Source organism: Acanthochromis polyacanthus, chromosome 20 (assembly GCF_021347895.1).
Source record: "Acanthochromis polyacanthus isolate Apoly-LR-REF ecotype Palm Island chromosome 20, KAUST_Apoly_ChrSc, whole genome shotgun sequence".
Classification (NCBI taxonomy): domain Eukaryota; kingdom Metazoa; phylum Chordata; class Actinopteri; family Pomacentridae; genus Acanthochromis; species Acanthochromis polyacanthus.
In genome coordinates, this window is record NC_067132.1 from 30205257 (window position 1) to 30219795 (window position 14539).

At 39.9% G+C, this 14539-nt stretch overlaps 2 protein-coding genes across 3 annotated transcripts in view; one reads left to right on the forward strand and one right to left on the reverse strand.

Annotated features, from left to right (window-relative positions):
- ssr1 (signal sequence receptor, alpha) overlaps positions 1-630 on the forward strand; it is a 9483-nt gene extending 8853 nt beyond the window's left edge. For both annotated transcript variants that reach the window (XM_051940599.1, XM_051940600.1), the window contains one exon: positions 1-630. This exon is cut by the window's left edge and continues 956 nt beyond it. The gene's annotated coding sequence lies outside the window, so the exon portion shown is untranslated.
- Positions 631-3117: 2487 nt separating this feature from the next.
- LOC127531351 (programmed cell death 1 ligand 1-like) overlaps positions 3118-14539 on the reverse strand; it is a 30786-nt gene continuing 19364 nt past the window's right edge. The window contains exons 5-6 of the mRNA XM_051940471.1: positions 12674-12768; positions 3118-3153 (exon numbers count right to left, since the gene is read on the reverse strand). Coding sequence (XP_051796431.1) covers positions 3118-3153; positions 12674-12768 — 131 coding nt within the window. The remainder of the gene's footprint in view (positions 3154-12673; positions 12769-14539) is intronic.

Sequence of the window (14539 nt, forward strand, 5' to 3'; positions counted from 1 at the left end):
AGAAAATTCACCAGAAAAACAATTCTCTAAAGGAGATCACTGGTTTGGATAGATCTGTTAAATTTTCAAACATTTTGTTGGACGTCGATTAATGTAAACGATCAGCGGGGTTCTTGATTAAGGAAATGATCTTTAGGAAGAAACGGACAACAAAACCTCTGATTTCTCTCCTTTAAATTCGCTCTTGGCAGCCTGATGTTCTGTCGTTTCGTCCTGTGAGCTCAGATTTCTTCAGCCTCCAGATGTGCGGATGTGGAAGCGTCTAAACCCTCGACACGTGCCTGTTTTCTATCTTTTTAAAATCGTTTGGCTTCTCTCGGCTCGTTCAGAATCACAGAATCTACAGAATCTTCTCTTTTTGTTGTTGTTGATGAACCGGCTGAAGCACTGGTGTAAATACTGGCCGAGAGCAAAAACTACCGAGCTAATTTATTCTGGGGACACGATGGGCTTGAATGGGGGGGGTTTGTATGCTGTACTTCTTTTCTTTTACCACTAGGGGGCGTCGCTGTCCAGCAGAGTGGACGGAGTTTGCTCCTCTCTCTGCGGGGCTTTCCTTCGTTCATTCAGGCTTCTGCTTTCATTTGCTTTTTAAATGTGCAGGAAAATAAACTTTGATGATTTGCTGTAGCTCTGCTGCTTCCTGGTGTCTTTGTTCTCGTCAACGGTGGAATATTTAGAATAATCTGTTTAATCCTGAGTCTTTTTTTAGGCATTTCCTTCCTTTTCTTTGCCATTTATGAAAGTTTATTGAGTATCTTTGGATTTCTGACTTTAGGGCTCAGGTTGGCAGATTAAATGCACAAGTTCTGCTGTTTATTCTTTCATCAGATCACTGGATTTATTATCAGCAGGTTAGATTTGTTTAAAATCGTGCTGCAGGAGCTCAGATTTACTGTCATTGAACATCGTGCATTCTGAAGCCTGTCTGACCGTTTAAATGTTGATTATTTGTCGTTCTTCTCAACAAAATGAAGCATCAACAAGTGAAAATTAAGCGTCAAAATATTTGACAGAGTGACTAATTTTGACTTATAGTGAATATTTCTCTGAGCAGGAGGATGGAAATAAACAGGTGACAAACGATGAATGAATGAAATACTGTTTAACTGAAGCCACAGTGGGGAAAACGTAGGTCAGAGATTTTATTGTCATTTTCATACACAAGAGAGCAAAATTTTGTTTGTTGATCAGTGACTACAGTGGAACAGAAACATCAATAAAACTGTACATCACATTAAAATATAAACATCTTAATAAACTAATAAACAGCAAAAAAAAATCAGATAAAAACAATCCAGTCTCTTAAAGTGCATAAAGTCTCTTGTCAGGTGGGTGTTTATGTGGGGATGAGGGACGGTCCATTAATAAAGAGATGTAGAAAACATCAACAGAAATAAATAAATAAATACAATAGAGCTGATATTTTACTGTTAATGATTTAAAAAATGCACATTTCTGTTTTATTAATGAAAAATGTAAATGTACAAACTTAATATTACTTCAGTACTTCTAACTCACAGTTCCATTCAAAACACTTTTCCAGAACTTGTAGCTCAACATGTGGAGCTTTGGACTGGTGAATTTCTTTCCTCATCCTCATTTTGTTTATTGGTTGATTCTTGTTTTGTTTGGGACATTTAATGTTTTGTATTATTTACATCATTTAATCTGAACTCACCCCTTTTTTTGTGTTTCGTTTTAGTTGTATATTCTGTTGTGTTAAATGTTCTCCCAATAATTTGCTTCTTTTCTGGGTGAAACTGAAACTCCCAGAGTGGAGTCGTCTGGCATTTGATATTTTGAGATCATCCAGTGTGTTTTCTGCTCCTGTAGTGGCGCCACAGTTTCACTTGGCTAAACGGTTAGCAATGCTAACAGCTGAACATCCTCAGTCTGCTCTAGTGGGGAGACAGGAACTTTTTAAGTGGTTTTACTTCAATCAGATCATGTGCATGTGCTCATCTGGTGAGGTCAGAGTGCATTCGCTAGTTGACAGACTAAAAAAGAGGAACAGAGAATTCAGATAAGAAATACTAATGGAGAGAGTAGCCTTAGGAAGCAGAACTAAGAGAAAAGCTGCAGAGAAAGACGAGGTGGTCATACATGAGTCAGGTTATGTCATGGAACTGTACGGGCAGAGCTTTAGAACCATTTTTCTTCAACCTTCTGATTTGAAATTTCAAAACTTCTAGACATCCTCTATCCATTTCACATTAATGTCATATTCTCTTTGTTCAGTCAAACCTCAGAGGTCCAGGGTGTCCTGACTGGACTGGAGTTCTTCTGGCAGAGTCAATAAGCCGGTGTTTATGTTTCCAAGACTTTCTGGATCTTTATCTTCACTTCTAATGCATCTGTAAATAAAAAGAAATCAAATTCACAACATGTAGAGATAAAAACCAGTTCCTTATTTGTTCTTCCTCAGTATAAAGTGCAAAAATAAATCTTCACAGTAATCATGATTCATACTTTCTTTTTAAAAAGTATCTTCTTTTCAGTGACTTTAATGTAAAACTAACTTCACGTCAACAGTTTCCTCCTTTAACACGTTCCCTCACATACTGTTATTTATTTTATTTAACCAGATAATAGACCCATTGTAGTTCACACAGAGCAGCAGAGAAGTTTCATAGAAAAGGTCTACTTACATGATTTCTTCATTATTTGATCTTTCTGTAGTGTTTTCTTGTTGACCTGAGAAATGTTCAGAAAGCCTCATCAACACAAACAACAAACAAGAAATAAATTCCAAAGTGGAGGAAGAACATCTTCTTACCTTTTTTCATTTTCCAGAACAGAAACAGACCGACTGCTGCTGGAACCAGAACAGCTCCAATCACTGCACCTATGATTCCTCCATTGACTGATTTCCCTGAAATATAAAAGATTCAGTTAATTTTCTGTCTCTGGAAGCTCCATGATGGAGTTTTGTGATCTTTGATGTCTGCAGGTCAAACACATCTTCCAGATAATCAGAGGAACTTTTGCTGTTTTACCTCCACTTATCTTCACAGAGGTGTCACTTATCAGCGTCTCCTCAGCATTACTGAGTTGACAGCTGTACATTCCCTCCTGCTCTGAAGATAAGTCCACTTACTTGTTCTAGACAGAGTTCTAGTCATGTTGTTTCTGCAAGTTGTGACGGTGCAGCTGTAGACCAGATCAGTATGACTGTGTGAGAGGATCAGAGAACTACTGATGCTGTAAAGCTGCTCTTCATTCTGCTGGACTGTGGTTGTGTTGTGGAGGTTGATGTTGGATGGAGGTGTGGTGGACCAGGTGAGCTCAGGTTGAGGGTAGATCCCCTCTGAGCTGCAGCTCATCCTGTTTTCTACCTGCTGGATGTTCACTTCATGGACTGGAGCTGTGAAAGAAAAAGAGAATTTAGATGCACAGACGGAGTAACTAATATTTAGAAGTTAAATTTAACTATTAAACATTTTTGAAATTTCAAAAGCACTAAACAAACAAGTTGATGGTTTTCTGTACTTATCACATGCCATGAACTTTAAGGTTGATATAGGAAGCTTTGTCTCCATTGATGGTCCTGGTGAAACACTCATATCTTCCTTCATCCTGAACCTTCACTCCTGTCAGCTGCAGTGAGGCGTTTCCTCTGGAGATCTGGTCCTTGAACAGTGACGTCCTGTTTCTGTAGTTCTGGTGCTGATCTCCAAGCTGGTCTTGGTTGCTATAGAAGTGCACATGAAGTCCTTTCATATGAATCCAGTGGATGACGATATGATCAGCGACCTGGAAGCTGCACAGTAAGATGCATCTCTCCATATAAACACAGGACACCTCAGTATCTGCAACATCAGGTAAAGACCACGTTAGTGAGAGACTCAGACCTGCATCAGAAACACAGATTTAGTTGTTTAGTTACGGAAAAGTGGAAAACCCGAAACACAGAGCTTTAGCGTTGCTTTTATTCCAGTTGTAATGACTTCTGTGGAATGTAAACATGAATAAAATCTGTGTCTAAATAAAACTTAGCAGATTTTTTGTCCAGTTAACAGAATGTTGGTTTTTCTATGGGATTTGTTGACAGCAGGATAAATACAGGGTATTATCAGGTTAATGTTTTTTTCTAGATTTAAGGCATCTATTAACAGAAATGTAATATAATATTTCATTTGTAGAATAATTCTGTGTATCTAATGAGGAGAAATTGTCTCAGATTTATCTAAATGTTTTCATCATTTCTCTCCTGACTAAAGATGTCCTCAGCTCCTCCTCTGTTCACCTGAGAACTTCTACCTGCAGTTTCTCTGCCTCTCACCGGCAACTTCTGATTCTGGATGTTAACAACCCACATAAACCAGTTCAGTCCTGCTCCTTTTGCACAGTTGAGGAACAGAAAAACAGAGTTTGTCCTCTACAGTTAAGTAGACCAACTCATACAGAGGTCAGCTTTTTAAAACTGAGGCTCTAATAAGAAAAACAAAAGTTTTTATAATCAGGCAGCGTTCACTCACCTCCTCTGGAAACAGTCAGCTTCCACAGAAAGATCAAAAAAAGCATGAAAAGATTCATCGTGGTGATAATTCCTGCTTCATATGAAGTCACAGAGCAGATCTGAAAGTTATAGACTGAACTTCTTCAGGCTGACAAGGTTTTCAGAAAGCTGGGAAACTTCCTCATTTAACATTTAACATGAAATTGATATGAAACCATGGTACTGCTGATCCCAACTGCAGCGTGCATAAAAGGGAAGTTTACGGAGGACGTGTTTAAAAACCGCAAAAAAAAACAGACATGACCATCAGATGGCGTTTATGGGGATGTTTGTATTCGAAACACTGAAATAAAGATTAGAATTTAAAACTGTATTTTTTAATACTTTATTTTATTTTTTACTACAATATTTCTATATTTACAATTTTGTGTAATTTTCTGTTTACTGTAAACTTCCCAAGAATCTCTAAAGCAGCAGAAAGTCACTCCACATCCACATTAAAGTTCGTCCACATTAATGCATCTGTGAGTTTAACACAACAGATCTGCTGCAGAAAGTGAACTGGAGAGGATTAAAAAAGAAAAGTGAGAGCAGATGAGAGATTGATTTCAGCAACATCCAAAGTTCACAAACACACAGACTCCTTCATGCTGTTTCTTTATTCTCTGAGTGCTGCTGAATGTGATCAAAGGTTTGTTCTGTGGAGCATGAACACCTTTTCTTTGTAAAATCCAGTCTGAACAAATCGTGTCTCAAATCTGTGTAAATAAAAATATAAATCTTGTTGGACAAAATCCAGAAGGAAGGTTCAGACTTAAAAACAAAGTGATCATGAAGAAAGTAAAACTGAAACTGTAAATTCAGAAGAACATGAAATGAAATGCAGAACTGAACTGATGAGTTTTTAAAACAGATAAAAAAACATGTGAACAAGTAAAACTGACAGGATCCACGTTATTACAGCAGATTTAGATTTTATCTTGATTTCATGTTTTCAGCTGAACGCCGTCAACATTTAGAGTTTATTGTTTGTTACTAATAAAAACCAGCAGATTCTCAGTTTGACACCACATCATGACTCCTTGTGGGCGTCACCATGGAAACTAAAGGATCCACAAATGTTTAAGAGTAAGAGTGGTGGTGATATACTCTGGTCGGACACATGTTGAAACCAATGAGAGATGCGCGTTCCAAGCTTATCCAATTTAAAATACTTCATCGACTATACTGGACACCGGTAAGGCTTCATAAGGCAAAAATTAGCTTAGCCAATATGTGTTGGAGATGTCATTCTGACCCAGGTGATATGATCCATATGTTTCTCACTTGTCCAAAACTGTCAGGTTATTGGAACAAAGTAATGGAGAAGTTATGCTATTCTCTGAAAACAAAAACTGTCTTGACCCCTCAGCTTTGCCTTTTGAATAACTTGGACTCTTCCACTGGTTTAAGAGAAAAAAAGGTTCTCTGGTTGAAGACTGCCCTGACCACAGCCAAAAGGGTGATTGTAAGACATTGGAAAGGACAAAATGATCCTACTTTTTCAGAATGGCTCAGCACATTATCAGAGACTGCCTCATACGAACGTCTAATATATAAAATAAATGGACAAATTGATATTTTTGAAGAGATTTGGGAACCGTTTCTATCTAATTGTAAAGAATCCTAACTTTGACCAGAGATAATATTTTGGGTGCCTTTCTTTTTCTTTTCTTTTCTTTATGATTGTTCCATTATGACTGGCTGTGGGGTTGAGGTTCCGGGTTTTGGGATGAAAAGTAAGAAAATGTTTCCTTCCTTATTGTATTACTTAGAAGATACCGCACTGGTTGCATATATTTATTCTAATCTTGTAATACTGCTTTTCTGTAACTTGTAACATTTTGCTGTGAAGGAATAAATAAATATAATATTGAAAAAAAAAAAGAGTGGTGGTGATGACGTGTTTGATCTGACTGATTTGGTGTTTTCAAAGCTCTGATCAATAAAACTGTCCACCAGCAGGCGGCGCTCTGACTCCATGTTTCCACAGCAGCTGATCATCAACTCCAGTCTACAGGTGGAAAGGAACTGAGTACTCGAGTACTGCAGTGTTGAGGTACTTCATCGTCCATTGACTTCATGTGGAAATATTTCACTTTTTACTGCATTTATTCAGCTGCTTCAGTTGGTTTTCACGTGTTTCAGCTTCTAAAATGTGAATAAAAGCAGCCTGCATTATTAAGAAGCAGTTCAAATGAGCTCCACCTCCGTTAACTCCAGCATTAAAGTCCATCCATGTTGTAACCATCAATAATAATGATCAATGAGAGCAGGAGGAAAACTTACAGGATCAGGACTCTGAATCACCAGTGTCCTTCTGCTCTTTAACCTTTGTGTTGTCCTGTGGGTGAAATTGACCCGTTTTAAAGTTTGAAAATGTGTATGTGTGTGTGTGTGTGTGGGGGGGGGGGGGTATTTTCACAGCAAATCTTGTAATGTCCACATTTTCAGACAAACTCTGTCCACCTTGATAATAAGTTGGAGTGGTCTCCAAATGTTGACTTCATCTAAAAGGGCCAGAGCCGACTGTTCAGCCTCAGAAGACTTGGATCTTTAGACATGTGCAGTAAGATGCTGCAGATGTTTTATCAGTCTGTGGTAGCAGGTGTGTTATGGTTATGATCCTGCTCCTGCCCTTTTTCTCCCCTTTTCCTTTTCTTCCCCATTATTGTCCTTTGTGTGTGTTTTTGGGCTTGTGTGTCTCTGTCTCGCTCTGTCTGTTGTCTTCCCCTTCTGTCTCTCTCTCCCGGTCACTCGCCCTCGAGCTCGGCCTGCTGATTGCCCTCAATGGGCATCAGCTGCAGTAATCAGTCAATTCCTCTCACATGTTCCCTCAGCAATACAAACCCTCTGCTTCCTTCAGTCATTGCTGGCTCATTGTGTTGTGTAAACATGCAGTTTCAGATGCCACTTCCCCTTTTCAGATTATATCAGTTTTGGTTGTCTTCACTTTTCACCCTTTTTGTGGATTACCCTTTTTGGACCCTGGTGTGTGCTTGGACTTCAGTTTGCTTTTGCCTTCAGTTGTTGTTCCCTCGTATGTAAGTACTAGTGATGGTGAGATGAAGCCTCATGAGGCATTGAACCACTTGAACCAACTGGTTCGAGAAATGTTTCATTTCTTGAAGCTTCATGAGCACATGAAACCACCTACTGGTGAAGTGTATAATCACAGGCAGCTGTATCTGAACCACATGCCTGATGCACTGAATCATTGTTCATTATGGCTGTTGGGAATGACTATGAAAAACAAAAAAATGTATGATCAAATAATTTCTATAGATAAATGATCACATATGTGTATAATAAAATATATTTTCATGTATTCTGTGTGTAAATTTTCCCCAAAATGGTATCATATAATGTAGCAGGTTGTGTAATAATGTCTGTCTCCTTATGGCATGGCCTTATGCAGGCAGAGGACAGAGAAAGTTCTTGTGGAACTAGGAAGATTGTACTGAATATGCTTGTGTAACTTAGACAAGGATGTACAGGAAAGGGGAGATTTTATTCATTTTATTCAGAAGTAACAGGTTTTAAACGATTCCTTTTTTTAAAAAAAACAAACACCTCAGCTTTGAATAAAATAAATGGTGAAAAATACAGTTCTTGATAAGCAAACCTAATGTGTCTGTAATAATGTTAGATTTAGCTTACCTTATTAGGAGTTAAAAAATCAAAATGTTCCCACACAGGGGAAAGTTTCCACTTCCTTGTTGGCTCCTTCCTATCACCTATCTTTCTCTCCTCACTCTCCTAACTCTCCAAACTATCTCTCTCTCTCTAAACTCTTCAAACTATATAAACACTATCAAAACTCTATCCAAACTCTCGACTGACCACAACTCTCTATCAAAACCCACATTTTGAACGGAGCCTGAGGGGTTTATTCTGCTGTCAGACCTCACAGCAAACTCTGAACCACTTTCCGAAGCAGTCACGTGGTTCAGCCAGGCAACGAGGCTTCGGACGTCATCATTTTTGGCTCCTCCCCTAAATGAAGCAAGCCTCGATACGCGCTTCATGGAAACGCCCCCTCCATTACTCGACATGCTTTGAAGCCTCGGCACATCTCATAACATCACCAGTAAGTACCTTTTGTAGCTTTGTCGTTTGCCACAGTTTGGTTTTGTTTTTTGCCGTTTCAGTCCCGTCTTCAGTTTGTTATAGTGTTGTTGAAATAAACTTTTTATTATTATCATGCCCAGCTGCCTGCCAACTATGTCTGCACCTGGGTTCACCACACACCCACGTTGTAACAAGGTGTCCTGTTTTATGCTGCAGTCTGCTGGGGAGGCAGTTTAAAGAACAAGGATGCAAGATGTCTGAACAAACTGATTAAAAAAAGATGCTCTGTGGCTGGAATCAGATTGAACACATTGGAGGATGAGGTGGAGAGACGGGCACTGAGCAAGATGAAGGCCATTCTGACCAACATGGATCATCCACTTCACATCTGCCTCAGTGAACAACAAAACATCAGTGGACGACTCCTATCCCTGCACTGCAGGACTGAAAGATTGAGGAAATATTTCTTGACATCAGCAGTCAGGCTATTCAATTCAAAATTATACAGATAAGAACCCTGACAACTGAATTTCCCTTAAGGTATAAATAAAGTTATTCTATTCTATTTTCAACATTTCAAAGTCAGAATTAGACTTTGTTTCTTTGAAAAGCTTCACAAAAGGAAGATGTTTAGTTTTTAATGTTGGATTTAAAGTGACATGAAGCTCAGATGTGACCAAAGGCAAAAATCTGTCTCCGAAATCAACATTAAAATTGAGAGAATGATGTCAAATCTGGTAGAAACGCAACGTCTGCGCAGGCACACTGAGCTTAGCTAACGTCTTCTGGAAGCTTCTGGGGAGAGATGGCGGGAGGAGAAGAAGGACTAGAAAATGGAGCTGCTTTTTGGAGGAGAAACTAAGGAGGCTGAGGTGAGGAAGATGGTGTTTTATTCCAGGAAGGTTCAGTAAAGTTTGACTGAGACAACCTGGACTCATTCAGGAGGCTTTATGACGAGTTAGCTAGCTAACGGCCGGAAATAGCCGTTAGCTAGGTTAGCATCCTGTTCGCTAACATGTTTTCAGTGAACTGGACTGTGCAGCTGTTTGTGGAGCTAAATGTTGGATTTTAGGGCACAAACGGAGTCAACCTGTGAGTAAGTCATTATCCCTGTTAGTTAACTGAAGTCAGTAAACTTATTTAGATTTAATTAGCTGTTAGTTAGCAGGTTTACAGTGTGGAGGACTCACTCTACAGTTGTTGACACCTGCTAATATTCTTGTGTTTTTTAATACAGTCTGTTATTAAAAGCTGCAGAAGAAAAGTGATGTGACAGCTGAAGTGAAAATCAACACAGTTCAGTCTGCAGGTTTACAACAAAGTTCCAGGAAGCAGCAGTAATTTGTAATTTTGCGGCTGTGGGCGTCATAGGGTTAAATGGATTTTGCAATACAGCGGTTGTGGTGAATGTGACGGTTTCACAAATAAATAATAAAGTTGCCAGTGTAGAAAGGCTATCACATCTTAGTGTACTTATGTTGGATGTTTTTGTAGTGACTGTGTGTGTTTTGTGTGTTGTTGGTCCTGCAGTGAGCTGTAGATGCAGGAAAATGAGTGTGTGGCTGCTATGAGACAGTCAGACAGCAAGAAGAAGCCTCACACAGCAGTGGACATGAAGGATGTCTGGTCTGTGACTGAAACAGAAGCAGAGATGTGAGTTGAGCTGCTAGTTTGATGCTTTGGACAGCAGGTGGCGCTGCTGCATCAACACTGAGCTGAGACTCCAACATGCAGCTCTGTGTTTCTGTCTCATGTGTTCTATGTTGACATTTAGTGGAACTCTGACTTCCTGTCAATGTCCTGATCTCTGATGGAGACGACAAATAAACGTCCATGAAGCCTGACTGCAGAACCTGCCTGAGAATCATCACCATTTGAAGTTTTCTTCAGTATCACAGTAACCCACTGATAGTTGTCACTGCATCAACAGCTGAGAGCAACAAGGAGCTGCTCACTGGAAATTCAGAAAACTTCATTTTCCAAAGTGTGAACAAATACAGACTTGAAACGGCAAACTGAGCAACTTCTTGGAGGAGAAGGAGGCTGAGGTGAGGAAGATGGTGTTTTATTCCAGGAAGGTTCATTAAAGTTTGACTGAGACAACCTGGACTCCTTCAGGAGGCTTTATGACGAGTTAGCTAGCTAGCGGCCGGAAATAGCCGTTAGCTCCGTTAGCTAGGTTAGCATCCCACACAGCAAATTCAGAAAACTTCACTTTCAAAAGTGTGAACAAATACAGACTTGAAAACTAATAAAATTCCAGTTGTAGCTCACAGCAGAGAATCAAGCTGTTGGTGCAACTGTGTTACCAGGAAACTGGGGCATTACCTTTGATTGAGAGAACCAAAAGATCGATCTTATAAATCAATCTATAAAATACACAGAACTGTCAAATGATATTCTGATTAAAGTTAAATTCATCAGTACAACCAAACGATCATATCCAGAGCTAGGATGAAGGATTTTGGCGTTCTACATTATAGAGGTTGGCAGCATTTACTCTGATGTAAAATTAACTAAACCAACAGATGCACACAAAACATTTATTGTAGAAAATTGACAAGAAAAAAATCAACATGACAAAAATAATTTAGTCCGGTAAAACAAACCCCAGATTCGATGGTGGCCGATTTGTCATTGCGATGAAAATTGTTCTTGAGAGCACATTAGAACACACCTGATCATGTCTCTGTATAGTAAACTGTTATTTCAGATAATGTCCCAGCCTGTGGAGCTGTTGGAGGACAGGAGTGATGTGACGGACGGAGGCACTTCGAGTGATGGTACAGGCAGCTGAATTCTTGACCAGTTGAAGTTTATGGAGGGATTTGTGAGGACGGCTGAAGAGGAGGGAGTCGCAGTCATAGATATGAAGAGTTGATACAACACGCCTCTCTGAGCTACGTGCCTACAGAGACACTAAGCTAGTGGGGACAAAATTTCAGTATTTTCCATTGGTGTGTACGGGGCGAAAGCTAAAACAAGAACAATGCCGGCTCGTTGCGCTGCATTTAATTGCACACTACATCAAACGATGGAGACAAGGAAAGTTGGAATAACTTTCCACAGGTAAGAATAGTTTTTGGCTCTTTTTTCTTTAAATCTTGTTGAGGGTCTATGAGAGCTAACTAGTTAGCCGCTAGCAAACACTAACGCAAGCTAACAGCTGGACAACCAAACACCAGACGACTATTAGTAGCTGTAGTAGTAATACTAAAAGTACACGCAGCAGTAATAGTAATACCAAAAGTTCAAGCAGCGGTAGTAGTATAAATAGCTGTTAGAGTAGTAGAAGTAGTATCAGCATGTGTAATAGTATTACAAGTTGTAGTAGCAGTGACAGTATCAGCAGCAGTAGTTGGTGTATTACCACTAACAAACGGAGGAGTTATCTATGCTGAGAGAAAAGCTGTTATTTGTGGATAAAATGGATTGGTGCCGATGAGGAGAACCTCAGTTTTGTTACTCTTTAATTTCAGGACGTTTAAGGTGAACCAGGTTTTTATTTCAGCGATGCAATCGGTGAGGAAAGTGGACGAGGGTTTACTGGTGAGGTAGAGCTGGGTGTCATTAATGTCATATTCACTTCCTTCAGTCACATCTCAGAGGTCCAGGGCGTCCTGACTGGACTGAAGTTCATTTGACGGAGTCTCACAATTTCTGGTTGAGTTTTCAAGACTTCCTGTATTTTTATCTCCACCTTTCATCCTGTAAATAAAAAGAAATCAAATTCAGCACTGAACAGGTAGAGATAAAAACCAGTTCCCTATTTGTTCGTTTTCAGTATATAGTGCAAAATAAATCTTCATATCAATCATGTTTCATATTTCTTTTTTATTTAAACATTGTATCTTCCTTTTTTGTAACTTTAATGTAAAACTAACTTGATGTCAACAGTTTGTTTGCGCTCATACTGTAGTTCATGCAGAGCCACAGAGACGTACAGGTAAGAAAAGGTCTACTTACATGATTTAATTATTGTTTAACCTTCTTGCGCTGTTTTCTTGTTGACCTGAGAAATGTTCAGAGTCCAGAAAACATCATCAGTACAGAAAACATACAAGAAATGGATTCCAAAGTGGAGGAAGAACAACATCTTACCTTTTTCTTTTTATAGAACAGAAACAGACCGACTGCTGCTGCAACCAGAACAGCTCCAATCACTCCACCTATGATTCCTCCATTGACTGATTTCCCTGAAATATAAAAGATTCAGTTAATTTTCTGTCTCTGGAAGCTCCATGATGGAGTTTTGTGATCTTTGATGTCTGCAGGTCAAACACATCTTCCAGATAATCAGAGGAACTTTTGCTGTTTTACCTCCACTTATCTTCACAGAGGTGTCACTTATCAGCGTCTCCTCAGCATTACTGAGTTGACAGGTGTACATTCCCTCCTGCTCTGAAGATAAGTCCTGCAGTGTGATGTCTCCTGACTCTGACACATCCTTCACCTGCTGCCTCCACTCCTCTGAGACTGTGGAGCTGCCATCAGTCCTGCTCTGCTTCACCATCATCTGACTGTGGTTGAATCTCCAAAGCAGGTGAGAGAAGGAAAAGTTGGAGGCAGTGCAGGTGATGATTGTTTCACTTGTTGATCCACTGATAGGAGCTGAAATGATGGAAGAGAAAAAGACAAGAATGAAGCAAGTCAATAATGTGTGAGTGGATTGTTGAGATGAGATGTTTTCCTCACTGAGTTTCCTCCAAGCAGCTCTCCTCCTGTTTGTTGGAGTTGTGACGGTGCAGCTGTAGACCAGATCAGTATGACTGTGTGAGAGGATCAGAGAACTACTGATGCTGTAAAGCTGCTCTTCATTCTGCTGGACTGTGGTTGTGTTGTGGAGGTTGATGTTGGATGGAGGTGTGGTGGACCAGGTGAGCTCAGGTTGAGGGTAGATCCCCTCTGAGCTGCAGCTCATCCTGTTTTCTACCTGCTGGATGTTCACTTCATGGACTGGAGCTGGAAAAGAGGAGGAAAGAATTTAGATGCACAGACGGAGTTAACATTTTGCTCCACATAGCACTACTACTGATATTGATACTCGTACTACTACTCCAGAGCAGTGAGTCAAAGCAACATTCATTCATTCATTCATTCATTCAGTGTCTTTTTCTGCTGCCATCTACAGGACAAACTGAAGAACTGCAGCTTCACACAGTCCTACTGATACTGAAAGCACTGAACATGAAGGAAACACTAAATATTTGATGGTTTTCTGTATTTTTCTCATACCGTAAACTTTTAGGTTGATAAATGGATCATTATTTTTGCTGGTGAAACACTCATATGTTCCTTCATCCTGAACCTTCACTCCTGTCAGCTGCAGTGAGGCGTTTCCTCTGGAGATCTGGTCCTTGAACAGTGACGTCCTGTTTCTGAAGATCAGGTATTGATATCCAAGATGGTCCTGGTTGTTGTAGTACGAGTGGACAAGAAGGTTTGGTATTCCCAACTGAAACCAGTAGATGAAGACTCGAGGACCGACTTGGAAGCTGCACGGTAAGATGCATCTCTCCATAAAAACACAGGACACCTCAGTATCTGCAACATCAGGTAAAGACCATGTTAGTGAGAGACTCAGACCTGCATCAGAAACACAGATTTAGCTGTTTAGTTACGGAAAAGTGGAAAACCCGAAACACAGAGCTTTAGCAAGTCTTACTAACTTCTGTAAAGCTGCAAAGTTACAGCTGCAAACAAACACACACACACACACACACACACACACACACACACACACACACACACACACACACACACACACACACACACACACACACACACACTTCCCTTCTCAGGACAGAATGACAACACTGGTTTCACAAGTTTCAAAACATCGAACACAACCACACCCTTGCAGAAAGCACCTTTTTGGACACGTCCAGAATGTTGGAAATGTGGAAACAATCAGATCACAAATATCATCAGTGATATGCAAGCCATGGGCTGCAGTGAGAGACAGAT